The 16629-nt window shown below is 38.1% G+C and overlaps 1 protein-coding gene across 1 annotated transcript; it reads right to left on the bottom strand.

Annotated features, from left to right (window-relative positions):
* Positions 1-48: 48 nt before the first annotated feature.
* On the bottom strand, positions 49-10860 carry slc6a11a (solute carrier family 6 member 11a). Its single transcript, XM_056392853.1, has 14 exons — positions 10330-10860; positions 7963-8097; positions 7708-7848; positions 7127-7214; positions 6197-6329; positions 4089-4223; positions 3888-3991; positions 3388-3512; positions 2922-3034; positions 2687-2824; positions 2426-2528; positions 849-949; positions 583-753; positions 49-443 (listed from the first exon to the last, which is right to left on the bottom strand). The coding sequence occupies exons 1-14, from the start codon at positions 10502-10504 to the stop codon at positions 327-329; spliced, it is 1779 nt and encodes a 592-aa protein (XP_056248828.1). The 5' UTR covers positions 10505-10860; the 3' UTR covers positions 49-326.
* Positions 10861-16629: the final 5769 nt, after the last annotated feature.

A 16629-nucleotide genomic window follows, 5' to 3' on the forward strand; every position in this document is an offset into this window, starting at 1 on the left:
TAGATTTGGAGATATTTGAGATGTGGATTGTAGAAAAGAGCTTGTAAATCAATATAGTATTTTGTATATTCAGTATCTGCAACAATTTCAAATATAATTCAATGAAAAAAACAGACATTAGACAAAAAAACAAAACAAAAACAAAACAACAACAACTTTATATTAGATATTTGATAGACATTTGATATGTACTGTATTCAGATAAGTAACCTCACATTTAAACAAATATTGGTATATGAATACTAACCACCATATATATAGAAAACAACCTGCCCTACATATTTTTAAAATAAAAAAAGAAAAGTTATTTTTAAAGGATTAGCATTTCATTGAATATTGCCATGTTTTCCACCATGACGGACATGCAATATAGCACTGATGCTGGCCATTTCCTTTGCCATCACTGGAAGGTCATCTGCAGGCTGGGAGCTTTTCTTGAGGCGCTAGAGAAAGTTATTAATGTTGTCATTATGTCAGTATATCACCTGCAGCAGCACAGTATGCACAGGCAACAAAAATAGGTTCGAGTGAAGTTAATCAATTTAAATCTTTGAGTTAAAATAATCATAAGTCACCACTGACCTGCCAGAGAGTCCCTTTTCCTTTGGCCAGTTTGCAGATCATGGTGACTGGAATCATAATTAGAGATGAGATGGCCAGAAACCAGCCGATCCAGTAAGCCCACCAAGGATACACATAGGAGTTGTTGAACCTCAGGGGGGTGTATCTCAAGATCAAAAATATAAATGTGCCCTATAAAATAAAATATATAAACATTGTAGGATTAAAATGAAAGATTATTAATATACAATAAATGTAATGTGTTCTGGACCGCTGAAGACACTTACGCTGCAAATAAGAGGGGTGGCATACAGCCAGCAGTACTTGATCAGTGAAAGAGGTTTGTACCCAATCATGTCCTCAATGTTGTCAGAGAAGCGTTCAGCGCCTAAGAGAAACACATTGCATGAGCTCGGTTCGATGCTCTATACATGCAGTACAGATTAATGCATCTGTTTTTTGGCAGCGAACAAATATTGACAAGCATCTTGCTTCTGCTCTCCAAATGCCTTTGTTCCACCCACTATGTGTGGGTTGTAAGTTTTTCCGTCATTAGTTTTGGCTAAACAATCTAGACATTATACTAACTGTCTAAAGCTAACCTCTTGCTAATCACTTGCATTCTAACTAACTGTTATTTTATTGTTAGGCTAACTGTTGTTCTTTTTTTACCTCTTGTGGATTTGTTTTTGTTTCCAATTACTGCATCGCACTTGTTGTGGGGACTGTGTTGTTCTTATGTTGATGATACCGAGTTTCTTCCTTGCATATTTTTCATTATAGATGCGATAGGTAAGCTGTTGGCCTAGTAATGCCACCATTTCAGTTTTTCCTCTCCATGTAAGCCGCACCCTCTGCCTCTCACCGGCAGGTACACACACACACACACACACACACACACACACACACACACACACACACACACACACACACACACACACACACACACACACACACACACACACACACACACACACACACACACACACACACACACCTGGAGACTATTGTCACATTAAGAGTTCATATATGTAGGATTATGTAGCACTTAGACCTCAAGATAGACGCATTTTGTCCCTTGCGGCTAGGGAACAGGCGAGTCTCCTGGAAGGAATATTTTAAAGTGGATTTTGTTTTTATCCTTGACAAACACTCTTTAAAAAGACTTTTACCTTATTACTAGATGCACTGTAAACAAACCGTTGCCCAGGCCTCACAGGCTAAGTAACCTGCTTTCAAGGTATGACTAGCGGTTTAACTTAATGCTGGGTAAAACATGGCATTAGGTGATTTTAACATTTTGTATATGTGATATATGGGAAGGCATTGGAAGTTGAAATCCTTCTTTACTCATCCAGTTGTACATGTAGGTATATATTGTCTGTGATGTATAATTGTGGTCTACATTATACTAGGACTTTCTAATCCTCAGAGGCATAGTTTTACCTCACTAGCCCAGTTTTCTTATTAGTTTACAAATTCATTGTAACAATACCTTACTGATTACCATCACTGCATTGGCCATGCTTTTTTCCATTAGTTTTCACAGTGTGACAATTTCCTCCTTCAAAAACCCTTGCGAATTATGTTTTCTGAGCTGGCACAAAGCAATTACTTTTTCTTTTTTTTCTAGTAGTCAGTGCTTTGTGGAATAAGGAACTAAGTATACATACTGACATCTTTTAGCATACTTAATTTAGCCACTTTTTCAGGGCAAGAGCACTTTATATTCAAACCCTTTAGAATTAATACATATAATGGAATTTGTTTATAGGCAAAGGTTGAACAGTTAGTGTAATGTCAATATAACATACTGTATATAGCTAAACCAAAGACAATTGTACCACTGGCAGCTGTATCTTACCATAAATCCATCCAATGACAACGGACTGGAGGATTGCCATCATTAGAAGAGTGGGACCACTGCATACATAGTGATCAAAGATTTGCAGAATGTATGCGCCAGCCTAAAATTAAAACAAGGCAATACATTGGTCTGGATATCAATCGCCTTTTAGTTTGTATAACGACTTAAACTGATTTAAGTCCTCAGGAGTTTAGATGGTGTGTTTTGGGTATTAAATGATCAGGCTGCAAATCACATGATGATGTTCTCAAAGCTCACCTCAGACACCAGTAACAGTCCAAATGTATAACAAATAGCACAGATGAACAACAGTACAAGCTCTCTGCGGTATCCTTTTCGGATCTGGGAAGGGTAGATATCCGTTAAAGCGGTCATGATGCTCTCCAGCCCAGCAAACTGGAGAGTTACAGAGAGACAAGTTAGTGTAAAGAATAACAACAAAAAAAGCATTGTGGAACATTTTCTGGAAGAAAAGAGGACGGCTGCAGCTGACCTGACCATCTATTCCTAACAAGATGATCATGGTGAAGAAGCACACGGACCAGACCTGAGGCAATGGCAAAAGGGTCACAGCTTGTGGGTATACTATGAAGACAAGGCCAGGGCCTGCAAAGAGAAGCCATCACTGAGTAAGTCATTGCTGCCACAGTGTCTTTTTTTTCGATGCTGTAACTTGAGGGTGACAAAGTCAGAAATGTTCTTATTCTGCACAAGTTAATAAGCTTACCACAGTGTCAGAGCTGAAATGTTAAAGTATCTTGTGTGCTCATTGCCAATTTGAAGATTTCAGGCAGAATAATAACAGGTTAAACCGCAAATTAGAAAGCATCATATTTACTAATCATCAGAGCAGTTCAGTTGTTTTTACATTTTTATTATACGAGTAAAAACAAAAAGGCAATACTGAGGAAAAATTTAGTTAATGCCATATAGTCTAAAGTATAAAATCATGTTCATACCTGACTCAGCAACTGCAGAAATAGCAACACCCTGTTTCACTGACATATAGCCAAGAACTGAGAAGATGGCAAAGCCAGATATAAAACTGGTTCCACTGTTCAACAAGCAAAGATAGAAGGAGTCCCTGCAAATCAGAAACAATGCTGTTTATTGTTATTTCTGGGTAAAGGACTGATAAAGTTGTGATTACGTTATGACCATGTTTCAGAGAAATAATACACAGTAAGTACAGTACATACAAATCCAAACAACAAAATTAAAATGTTTCGAAGAAAAAATTATAGATGTACTGATTACAAAGGTTGACATTGAAATCACAATCTTATATGAACTGTTTTGTTTATGTTATACACGTGTTCACTGATACCTGTGTACAACGGCCATTCACATAACCACAGAGTAACATTGCAGTACAGATTATGATTGTGTCCTACTTTTGCAATACCACAATTAGCTGCAAACCATTTGGATGCTGATAATGAGCTTATGAACTACTCACCTATAGCAGTTGTTGTTGTACTTGTTGTAGCTCCCAAGCGTAGTCAGACATCCCAAACATATGGCATAGGAATAAAATATTTGTGTTCCAGCGTCCATCCAAACCTAGAAACCAGTGAAAAAAAAAATGTTTTGATTTTCAACACTGTCACTTTAGCTATAGAATAGTCCAGTGCAAAGTAGAATATAGGCTGAATGATACCTGTGGGTCAGCGAGCCGTGCAATATTGGGATACAGGTAGTACTTGATCCCACTTAAGGCTCCAGGAAGGGTTATTCCTCTGAGGAATAGCACTACTAACATGATGAAGGGAAATGTGGCTGTGAAGTAGGTAGCCTACATTTAAGCAGAAAAACCCATTGTTACAAATTAAAAAGACCAAACTGTAATCCATTTTTGGAGCCACATTGAGAAGTTTGATTAGGCTGTTGAGTGTGATGTTGCGTAGTTAGTTGTGGTGGTTTCCCAGTGCACCAAGACGTTATCTCACAGCCCAACAAGGTTACAAGTGTTGTGACATTCTTTTACCACCCTGGTTTGCCTACACATCCTTAAAATAAAACATAATAAATCATAAAATAAATCATAAAACGTATGGTTTCAAGTGTGAATGAGGATTTATCCTGGGAAATACACCCGACCTGCACTGTGAACCTATTATAGTAGTAGGATATCTGCAGATATTATAGTACAACAGCAAGAAAATGTGTCACACTATTTGCAAGTGAAAAAATAATAACTTTATTACCATACCAGAGGATCATTTGCTCTTGAGGCACTGGACTAAAAATGCAAGAGTCAGGATCTAAGAGTCATTCACAGTGTGTAACTCTGGGACACAGACACCCAGGATCCATTGCAAAGATCTCTCTCACAGGGAAGTTTGCCAGGCAGCGCTTCCAGTTGACTTTCTCAGAATCGCAGACCTCACGCGGGCCCTGCTCAACTGCTGTGTCAAAACGGTGTCAAAACGGTGTCAAAACTGGCTACGGGCCAGTTTTGACACCCTTGTGAAAAACATCTGTCATTAATAGTGCCTTCAAACGTTCCTTGCTTGAGAGAGAGTGGCAGGTGAGAGTTTATTGCATGTGGCTGCAGGTCTGAAGTAATCGCAAGAGAAAAACAGCATTCATATTATGTGAAGATTTCCACTGATTTGCCAGCCCTGTCTTATCCTTGGGGAAGGCACCAAAGTGTATACAATACTACATGTTAAATACATAGATACCAGAGAGTAGAAGCACTGATATTTATTTATCATGTTGATTTTTCCTAGTCTATTTTAAAGGACTTTATGCATAACTTTTGCAAATCTGTATTGAACTGGAGCAGCATTAGCAGACCAGTATCCTAAAGAAATCTCTGGTTTGGAGAGATTTTCATTTACAGTAAGTCCAGTCTCATGCATGTCAACACAGGAGAGCCTGTTGAGCCAACTTTGACAACCACTGCACAAACTATAATTATCACCTCATGATTATATACCTCTGGCAACTAGTCCCGTCTCAGTTTAAATCCATGTCTGTCCAGACTCTTATAACATATGTATTGAAGACTTGAAAAGGATTTACTAAAAAGGTACTAAGGGTGTTTTTTATTTAAGTTTCAAGGTCAGCACCCAAGACTAGTTTCAACAATACAGTATCTGACCAACTGTGAAATATTGTCACAATCTCCAAGTGAACGTTTGTGTCAAATGTGGAGAAATTCCCTCAAAGTGTAGCTGAGTTTTCACGACAGACAACTTGCTAGCACAGAGGCATAAAGATCTAACCTAACATAGTGTATGACTGCACCTTTTGAGCTTCTCATTATTTTTCATGCTACACCACTCTGCTCAGGTAGTGCCATACTGTAGCAGTTTCAGAGGTATGAAACCACCATGCTTGTATTAAGGAATGTGTGTATTCAAAACAGCCACTGATTACAAAAAGCTGGTTGAGAAAAAATTCAGAATTATGCCTATCATAAAATTTGTATTATGCCTTGACATTTTAAGTTCAGCCCACTAAATGGATGACTCTCGTCAGTTGTATCAACTTGTAACGAAATATAACGTAGGCTATTTCAATGTGTAAACACCTGCTGCTGTAAAGACCCTTCCCTTGTTCCCACACAACTTTTTGGTGGGTCAGAATAAAGCTAGTAACATTTCAGATTCAGCCTCCTGAAAATCCTTCCTCTCTAAAATTGAAAAAAATAAAGAAAATAAATAAAAAAATTAGAAATGAGTCAGGGAAATAAAACAAAAATTTCAGAATACATGACGAGCCTAATTTCTGAGTTAAGATATGTCGTTGCAGTCGTACCTTTCCGGTGGATCTCACTCCCTTCCAGACACAGAAGTAGCAGATGATCCAGGACAGAAGAAGGCACAAAGAAAGGTCCCACTGGATGTTTCCTAAGGCCTCTATACCGGTTGATATTTTTAACACCCGTCTTCTGTAAGGACCAATGTATTGTCAGTGTATCTGAACCAATTATTTGAGGCAATCTACTTAACATGTTAACAATCTCATGTTTAGACTAAAGAGGACAGCATGAAATGTACCATCTGAAGCAGTATGCAGTGGCTAAAATAATAATTCATAATAATAATAACAGCAACAACAACAACAAGCTGCAATTATTAGCAGCTATTAGTAGTTACATATCTGATTGACATGTCAAAAGGTCCATTGTGAAAGTACTAATGATAAAAGAGCTGAGCAAACTATACTTGAGTGAGTAATTAAAGGCCTTCCACACCATCAGTACACAGGTTTTTTTCAATTATTCTGGCTGAATAGATTAATTTTCAAAGTGAAGCTATATGGGGACTTATACTGGGAGTTTGCATTATTCAACAAATATTTCTAAGGCTATGTGCCATGAATTATGCAACTAAATTACCAGAAATGGCAGTTTGTACACACCAAACCAGTCCTGAGCAAACATCCAGTCTTCCAAAATAAGAGCAGACATCTGTGGGGCTGGATCATGGACATGTGAGATCTTGGAACATTTCTGCAAGTGTCACACTATACCTAAAAATATCTGACCAGGAATATAGTATCATTGTGGAAGAGCTCTGTTTTCCAGTTGACACCATAGATTTAGATTGTATTATGTCTTAATCATGGAAATTCACCCTTTCTAAAAGCACAGGTCTTTATTACGCAAGTTTACTTGTTTTGTGATGCACTGATGATCTATAACTCACTTGTATTAAATTGAGTTTCATTGTTATAAACACTTACTGCCAAAACTCTTTAACAGATGATGATGAATTCACCGGTGAGGTCCAGTTAGCAGTGGTATTATAGTTGTTTAATACCACACAAGCATCTGAAATGAATCAAAGTATTGTTAAACACAGTTAAAACTGAAAATGCATTCCCAACTAACACGAGTAGATCAGTAGTGATTAATTAATACATAAACCAGTTTAGGTAAATTCTAGTTGCTTAACCCAGACATCATACTTAATAATACAATGGAATAATGCAATCCTGTTGCATATACTGGAATAGACGGATTTATTAATAGGTTTACAACACACTTTAATGTAGTTGTAAGCCGATATATGCACATTTTAAGTGTTTGTTAATATACAGTATTTGTCAGCAATTATAATGTCTCCTATGAACACCTGTTTTATATTATTACAATTATGTTTTACTTTGTCACTTATATATGATTACGACTACATTCTGGTGTGCTATACGTGTTTAGGTATATACAGCCTCAAATGTTACATTGAGGGACTTAAAGCAAAAAGTCGCCACATTCTTTTATAGTATGTTGTTGAAGCAAACTTCAGGATAACGGATGAATTTACCTGTATTCCATGTGTTATTACAGGAGGCCCATGGCAACTCTCCAGAGAAGGAAGTGAAAAAGTAGAGAAACGCCCAGGCTAAGATCACAATGTAGCTGATACATCCATAGAAAATGATAATTTGGCTGGCGTAACCTATGCCTGGAAACAAAATAAATTGATATAAAAATGTTAACATTGCGTTCCCTCAGTATTTCTTCATTATCTTGCCAAACTGCTTAGTATCACAGTCCTGGCAGGTGCACAGTACCTCACCTTCAAACAAGGGACAGATCTTCCTCCAGCACATGTTTCCCGCCTGACTGGTGTATTGGCCCAGTGCTATCTCCAGTATGAACAGGGGGATACCACAAGTCACAAGGAACAGGATGTATGGAATGAAGAATGCACCTGCAAGTGTTAGTGAAGCACGAGAATCCCTTAGATTGACTGGATTACTTCTTGGATTTTTCTACAGACATTGATGCATGCACAGTGCTTGCCATAAATCTTTTGAGTTCGAGACATGCTCATTAACCCCAGGCATTTTTCACAGACACGTTTCTGTCACAATATGAAAAAAAAAACAGGTTTCTTCAGTGTCAGGATCCTGCTGTTGTTCATGCTGACTCACTGTCTCACTGTTACTGGAACACTTGGATAAAACTTGTGTAATTTGGGAGTGTCTAAATTCTGTGTGTATGAATATCTCAATAAATCAGTATATGAGGATTTGCAGCTCACCAGCTATCTGGATATGAAACAGAGTCACAAACTTTTTTTTTAAATTGTGCAGCAGAGTAAACATTTTTTCATACAAGCGCCTTTTTGGAGATTCTGTAAATAAGGATCATCTGGATTTATAACAGACTTCGACAAAATACTACTATTTCAAATGATCAGAGTTGTGGTGTAACTTACATGTAACATGATTACCTAATTAAAGTATTAAAAAAATAGATTGACAAGGAGTTACATCCAAATATATTCTTTTCAGTAAAAAGCTGACATGTACAATATAACATTCATTCTGTAGCTTTGCATGTTTTGGCTGAGCAGGAACAACTTCTTCTGCCATCTGTCTGTCTATATGTCTGTCTGTCTGTATGTCTGTAATAAGCAACAGAGGACCAATCATGTGATTTCTTTTTTTGTTGGAATACTATTAATAGTGAAATCTATCTTTCTTCTGAGATGCATGTCCCTCTGACATGAAACTCTTGTAAGATTTTGTCTCCATATTGTACAACACATATTTTAATCGTAAACCCAACAGTGTTTTGTGTTATTTCATGTGTGCCAAGTGCTTGTCGACAATGCTGTAGCATTTTACAAAAATACTGTACTTTGTGTCTATCCCTAGGGGATAAATAAACTATCTATCTATCTATCTATCTATCTATCTATCTATCTATCTATCTATCTATCTATCTATCTATCTATCTATCTATCAAAGTTTCTGAGTAAAGTCCAATTATGTTGCCACATAAACTGCTGTAAACAAATGCTCAAAAGTACAAGCTCTGCTGAAATCAGTTCAAATCAGTTACAGTTCACAGTTAGTTCAGTGTTGGAGACATGCAGAAATTTTGGTGATGGATGCAATGATAATTCTCAAAGTAAATAAAAGTTGGGAAGGATTTAATTTGCCACTGTTGAATGTTGATCTTGGAATTGGTGAAAGCATTGAAAGCATGAAAGCATGGTGTTATAGTATATCTCCACAATAAAATGTGGTTCTTTACCTGGAACAGTGTGATCTGACAAAGTAAAATTGTTAGAAATAGAGTGATGGGTAATGGATGTTGTATAGTCATCATGTAAGAGATGTGACAGAAGCACCAATAAAAGCAAAACATCATCATATCTAATATCTCCTTTATATGGTGAACACATAATAACTAGTCAAACCTGTTGTTGCCAGGTTCACTGTAACCAATTACATTTCAGGTGAATGACTTAAAAACTTACTTACTTCAACCCCTTTGTGTGAAAACTGCTAATGTTTGAATCACTTGGGATGTGAAATCAGTTTGAGGACTGTGGTGTTTTATAAGTAAATAAAAATTGGAGGGATTCAGTAAAGAATGTGACTCTGCTCTTTGCACAAACGGAAGCAGTACATATTTTTATAGCCTTTCATAACCTGTCAGATCATTAAACATCACATGTGAAGCAGAAGGAGACACAGACAGAAAGGAAGAGTGTTATACAGTGGACAGTTTTCTTAGTTTGAATTAATACAGGGATTTAGAAAAAAAAAAATTTCTATAAATTTATAATGCAGTCATCAGTTTATCATATGTAAAATACTGTGCATTTTTCAAGTTTAAGAAGTGTGATTTCCCTTAGTCCACTGTGACTTTTTTTCATTAAATATCTTATAGGAAAAATTTCCTAACAAGTAAAATAAAGCAAATAAAAACTATATATAAAATAACTATATTCTCTAATAAAAAAACCTAACAATTGTGTCTAGGTGTATAATGAAACAATATCCTAACAATTTAGTTTCTTTAGTTTATAGAGTATATAAGAGTTGTAAAAAAGTTTTGTAAATGATATGACAATACTACATGTTTTTTTAAGGTGGGGTAGGAGTAAGAATAATAATATGAGAGAGTAATAAATAGAAATACTCACCACCACCATTCTTGTAGCATAGATATGGAAATCTCCACACATTTCCAAGTCCAATAATGGCACCAGCTGTAGACAGAATGAACTCCTTTTTACTACTCCACTTTCCACGTTCCTCGACTGTTTGTGAAGTCATCTCTGGAGGGAGATGGAACAGCCTGCACAGAGAGTCTGCCATACCACTGAGGAAGAAGTGGTCTTATGGCAAGTCTGGCATACATCCACGAGTGTCTTCATTGACTGGCTGGGGTTGGCTGGGGACTGTCTGAAGCACATTCGTATGGTGCTACATAATTGACAGACTGCAAGGTGTTTTAGCCACAAGGGGGACCTCTAGTTTTACGAAGAGTAAATTGCCAGCAAGTATTCAGTGTGACTAATTCCTTTTTGGACATGGTATTGAAGGCTTTGAAAGCACGGTATGAATGACTGATAACCAGTAGACGTGTTGTTTTACCCAAGGCAAATACATTTTTAACACAGTCACGAATACAGATTAGCCTGTCAGTCTTAAATCTTAATGTATATAAATATATAAATATACATTTTGCACAACAAAACTTCAGATAAGGAACTTCGGATAATTACCTCTGAATGCCACCAAGTGAGCTTTTGTCAGGGATCCAAGAATTTCTAATGTTCTGTGTTATTTTCTATGTGCATTGCACATGCTTCACCTTGCTAAACTCCAAAGTGCCAAGTTGCCTTCAAGTACAGCACTTTTTTATAGATAGATATATTTATATACTTTTTACTTTTAGAGGGAAATGTATATGCATTGCCATACGATTTCACAACTCTGGGCCTCATAGCTTGAGCGGACAGAAACAGTACATAAAGACTGCTCATGTCTGGAGGAAACTTGACCAATAATCAAAGGCATACATTTTAGGATCCAAGCTGACAGTCACATAAATCTTTATATGTGATATAAGTGTTCACCAGAATGTAACAGGGGCACTTCAGGGTGATGGCAAGTAGCCAATATACCGATATACCCAAAGCAAAATTCATTTAACAGTGAAAAATGTCACTTTTTAGTCAGGTATTCATGTACCCTACAATAATTACAGCATGATATTTGTGACAGAACACTTGCATACAAGATATTAAGAGATTATTTTTGTTCAGGTGAAAAATATACCCTGCTTACAGCCATAAAAATACATGAACATATAGATTATACGGTATGCTTTCATGTAGTTGTCCTATCTCAACTTCAAAGCACAAAGTTGATTATATAGTAAATATACTATATAGGCATATAAGCTCTCTCTTATCTAATGCAGTTGCAAAAGCACTGTTACAGCTCTCCCCCTTTTCCTGCTCCAAGAGGATTATTCCTGTGCAGCTCAGTATTTTAAGGTCACAGCAGGGAGCACTTCAGGATCTCTGGTCCTTCATATCATTTACTCTAGTCAAAGCAACGATACCACACTGAAAATATACTCCTGTAGTCCCCGCTGTTATAATCAATTACTGTTCTTTGGGGACCCGAACAGCAGAACACTCATGAGCGAGTTGAATTGCATATTTATTATAAAAGGGAGATTGTGTCAGGGCAGGAGATGACTGGGTGATGAATGAGAGGCAAGCACGTGATGAATGGCAGTGGTGAAGCGATGATGGAAGAAGTGACTGAGAGAAAGGCAAGGCAGGCTGTGAGTGGATGAATGGAGGGTCCATTAATGAGGGAAGGCTAGACTGATAATGAATAGCAGGCAGGCATGCAAGTGAGTGAGCGAGCGAAAGAGAGAGCGAGAGAGAGAAAACAAGGAAAATTGGAAAAACCCTGGACCCATGACACCTACCTTCAGAATCTTACTTGAAGCGTAAGCAGTATTATATATATATATATATATATATATATTTATATATATGATATACTTTTTTTTAGATCATTACTGATGCATTCATATAATTCATTCATAGTATATAAATTGATCATGTTTTGTTTTTAAAATCTGAAAAAGTAACAAGTATAGTACTGTTAGATGATGGGGAGTAAAAAGCAGTTTCCTCTGAAATAGAATGGAATACAAGTATAAAGTTGTTTCTGCCAGAAACGGGCTTCATCTGTGACACCTGAAAGGAGGGGAGTGAATTCTCATGGTTCTAGGCAGCTTAAATTTGACAGCAGTAGGGTTATAATACTCTCAATTGGACCAATATGCCAGAGAGAAAGTTTTCTAGAGTCAGTTTTTAAAGGTAATATTCTTTGATCATGCATTGAGTAACACGCAAGAAAACATTCCATCTTAAAAATTGCAGGTAGCGGCCAGGAGCCTTTGAGCTGCAGAGTGAATTCAATTGTTAATTAGCAAGGCAGAAATCATGCTTTCATTCATCTTTCACTCTTCGGACAGCGTTTTTTGTGATGCATTTGCAATGAAACCTGACAAAGTCAGCCTATTACACTTGGACAGCTTGTGCTGCTTCATGCTGCTGGAAATTAAAGCTAGCTTAGCTAAGTTTTCATAGCCTCGCCTACTAGTTTCGCTTGACTTCTGCCTGCATTGCAGCTTATCCTCTGAACGGATGTTTCCATTGTGGCTTAGTTTGCTCAGCACAAATAAGTAAATGAAATCATTCAAAACGCAAACTACTTGAGTTCATTCATCTGTCATGGTAATTACAAATTACTACATGGTATCATCTAACATTACTTAGTTGGATGTTTGGCTGACTGCTGCATCATATGATGAAACTGTTCATGATCATTTGATCATGTGGTTGGCTGATGTATGTAAACTTGGCACTGCAGGAACCTTTGAAACAAGCCTCAACTTAAGCGTGCGCATGCATGCATGTTGTTTAAGCCAGAGGTGGCCAAGAACCAAGAGAGTCTTAGGAGCTGAAAATATGCATAACCGGATAGTTTTTCTGCTGTTACAAGACAAGATCAGAATCAGAGGAATGTTGCGATGAGTTACTGAGGCCAAGGATTTCCCATCTAAAGCGCTGGCCAAGGGGAGTCTGTCTCAAGATGAAAACCATATTGCAAAGCTACCTCTAACGCTTAGAGACGCAGGGAGAACCGAGTTAAACAAATATTAGCTTGGATTTGGAGTCTGAGTTTTGATGGGGCATCATGAAAAGTTTGATTCACCAGTATACAGACCTTGATGAGTCCTGTCTTTTGGTCGAACTGTTCAAGCAGCAATAAAATGACCAGACTGACCACAGCACAAGCACTCACTCAGGCTCATCCTGCGCCGTCTTTCAGCCAGTGAAAATTTGGATCGACCCAACTGAATGGGCTCTTCCTCAGGATCACCAGCTTGCGGGGAGCTTGGAGCGGTGGAATAAACGGACCAGGACGTTCCAGCAGACGATTATCTAAACTGATGGTAAGGGACACATGTTGACAGGTTAGTGAATTCATCTTGGAAAGCTAATTCATCCTTGAGCAGTCCATTTAATCCTTTAACAAAAACCCTTTGGAGCACCTCATCATTCCAGCATGAATCTAAAGCCAAACTCCAGAGCTCCACTGAATATTCAGCTACACTCCTTGTCCCCAGTCGAAGATTGAGCAAATAGTTAGATACATTTCCTTAATTTGGGTTGTTAAATACAGCTGTTAGCCAAGACACAAACTCAACATAGGAAACTCTGTGTTTCTTTTGCATTTACTGCCTCTTAAAAGCTCTTCCCATTATACCATACTATACCTTGGATTTATTGTTGTAGAATTTAGGAATAATAGCTTAAGGCTGGGACTGGGAAGCACTGGAGGACAGGATGGGCAGCAGAGTAGACGACTGGGCTGGACTGGAGGACAAACACAGAGCAGGCTGGGTGCCAGATCTCAGGCTGGGGTTTATGGACACAGCAAGTAGCTGGGTGAGGCGGGGACGGTGGACCTGGAGCAGGGGCAAACAATATTTAGGCTTGAGTCAAAAAGTAACACAAGGAATTATGAACTCAGAACTTGGAGTTTGGCTATAGCAAGGTACCACAAGAGTGAATGGACAATCTGGTGAAGAGTGGAGTGAGGAGCCAGGGTTTAAAAACTGTAGGAGCTTGTTGAGCTGAGCTGTGGTGGGTGTGCAGGTGGTTTGGCAGAAGCAGGAGTCTGAAAGGCCACACCCAGCAAACACACACACACAAACAGACAAAAACAAACTGAGGACAATAAACATAAGGAAAGGGAAAACAACATGAACACAAGGGAATGAGGGAGAGTAAAAGCTGATACCTGACGTATAAACGTATAAAATGGAAAGTAAAGTAGTAAAGTACCTCAAGATTACAAGATACTTAAGTAGGCGACTTGAGCAAATGTACTTTTCACAACTGAATCCTATTATAATTTCAGGAGAAATGTCATAAGTCTGAGCCTGTATGTATTGATTTTAAAATAGAATAGAAAACTGATTTTAACTGTGTTTCTTTGAAGTAATATACAGTCCAGAACAATACACAATTGTGCTCATTAAGTAACCAGGCAAAGTGAAAGTGCATGACTTATTTGCGGTGGGAACAGCAATGAATGTTATAACATAAATAACTGCAGTGTCTTAGACTTACTTTCTTACACTGACAGAATATATATTACATCTGACAGTATTATTACTTCAGCAAATTTTGTGAATCACTTTCACTCTCCTGTCAAATGCCCTTGACATTGCCCCCAATTTGGAATACATTTTCCTGTTTGGTTACCTGTCAAGGATATTTACAGCATCAGTAAAAGAGCCATAGCGGTTTCTAAAAGTCTGACTCCATTACCAAAAAACTGCAGGTCAAACGTTGAAATATATATGAATATATGGTTGCGCAACTGACTTTTTAAACACTATCTGTCAAATGATACATTTCCTGGCTTCACATTTTTTCGATGACAACTGTTACACCCCGACTTTGGCCTTAAGGTGTGCACAAAACTCCACCAGTGACCCAACAAACTCATAACTCATAAGACTCCTCTAAAATGAGGTAAATTTAAATCCTTCCTTCCCAGGCCAGGTGCATCTCATGAAGTAATCAGGGGGGGCCTGGGCAGAGCTGTAGGGGAGACAGGACAGGGAAAGAACAGAATACACTGGAATGGCATGCTGCTGTAACACTATGCTCCTCAACATAAAAACACTGCAGTGTAGGAATTCAATGACATCAGAGACTTAAGGCTATTGGTAAATAAACATTTCGGCTTAATTAATGTTTAATTTTTATTTCACTTTGATATTGCCAATAGTTTTAAGTACTACTGTACCCATAAACCTCGATACATCCAGAATCCCAAAGTGAAGTGATTTTAACACCTCTGACATTTGTCAGGGTTTGAGGGGTAAGGCTGGACCCAAATGCAGCCAACACAAGGGAGACGGTGCAGACAGGTTTATTAAACTAACAAAAGAACTTATACACAAGCACAGGGAACCACAGGGGATGACAACAGGAGAACATGAAGAGGTAACATGAACAGACCAAAAACAAACCAGATATGGACAGCTCGGGGACATACCAGACATGAACAGGCCACATGAACAGATTGATGATTAAACAGACATGAACAGATCGAGGAAAACCCAGAGAACAACAGACGAACCGACACAGACAAAGGGGAGCACAAAGACTATATAGACAAGGGAGGCAAGGGTGATTGAACACAGGTGAAACACATTAGGGCGGGGCAGACAATCACCACACAGAAACAGGACCAAAACAGGAAGCAAAAACAGAGACACACAAGGAAACCAATACAAAATAAAACAGGAAGTGAGAAAAGTCCAAACAAAACTAACAAAAAGTGTCTGCCATGGCAAACCATGACAACATTGCAGGCTCCTACAAGGCGTAATCTGTAGCTTCAGAGACTTTTTCTGCTCAGTGTTTGGATATTTCTTCCTGCTATGTTCCCTGGCCATTGTAGTCGACTCTCTTTGGTTTAAATAACACACTCTTTTACCTTTGAATGTTCACTCTGAATTTTTAACCAGATTTTGTGGTGATTCAAAAGGGACGATTTCATTCCCATTCTAAACCTTGGAATTGCTTCAGATGGAGGCCCCCTAAGATTTTCTGTCCATATGAATAGCACTTATACTTCTTGAACCCGGGACTTAAAATTAGTCTCACTTCAATACTCTATACATTTTGACTTGGTAGTAACCACCTAAGCAGAGAAATCACTTAGCAAGGGAGGACAACCTCTGTGACACATCAGAACTTAGGTAGGAAAAAACTGAAACATTCGTCCATATGATAAACTGTGACGACCCATAAATAAACTACATCGTTTGGTGAGATGTGATGAGTGGGGTGAGCTGGTAACCACCTGACACAGCAAAGCAAACT

Source organism: Seriola aureovittata, chromosome 2 (genome assembly GCF_021018895.1).
Source record: "Seriola aureovittata isolate HTS-2021-v1 ecotype China chromosome 2, ASM2101889v1, whole genome shotgun sequence".
Lineage (NCBI taxonomy): Eukaryota > Metazoa > Chordata > Actinopteri > Carangiformes > Carangidae > Seriola > Seriola aureovittata.

Excerpts from the sequence above, each read along its gene's own strand:
- slc6a11a (XM_056392853.1), bottom strand. The coding sequence starts at position 10,504 with ATGGCAGACTCTCTGTGCAGGCTGTTCCATCTCCCTCCAGAGATGACT. Across the intron at positions 8,098-10,329 it reads ATGCTACAAGAATGGTGGTG|GTGCATTCTTCATTCCATAC; the intron begins GTGAGTATTTCT and ends TAACACTTGCAG. Across the intron at positions 3,513-3,887 it reads TACAACAACAACTGCTATAG|GGACTCCTTCTATCTTTGCT; the intron begins GTGAGTAGTTCA and ends TCTGATTTGCAG.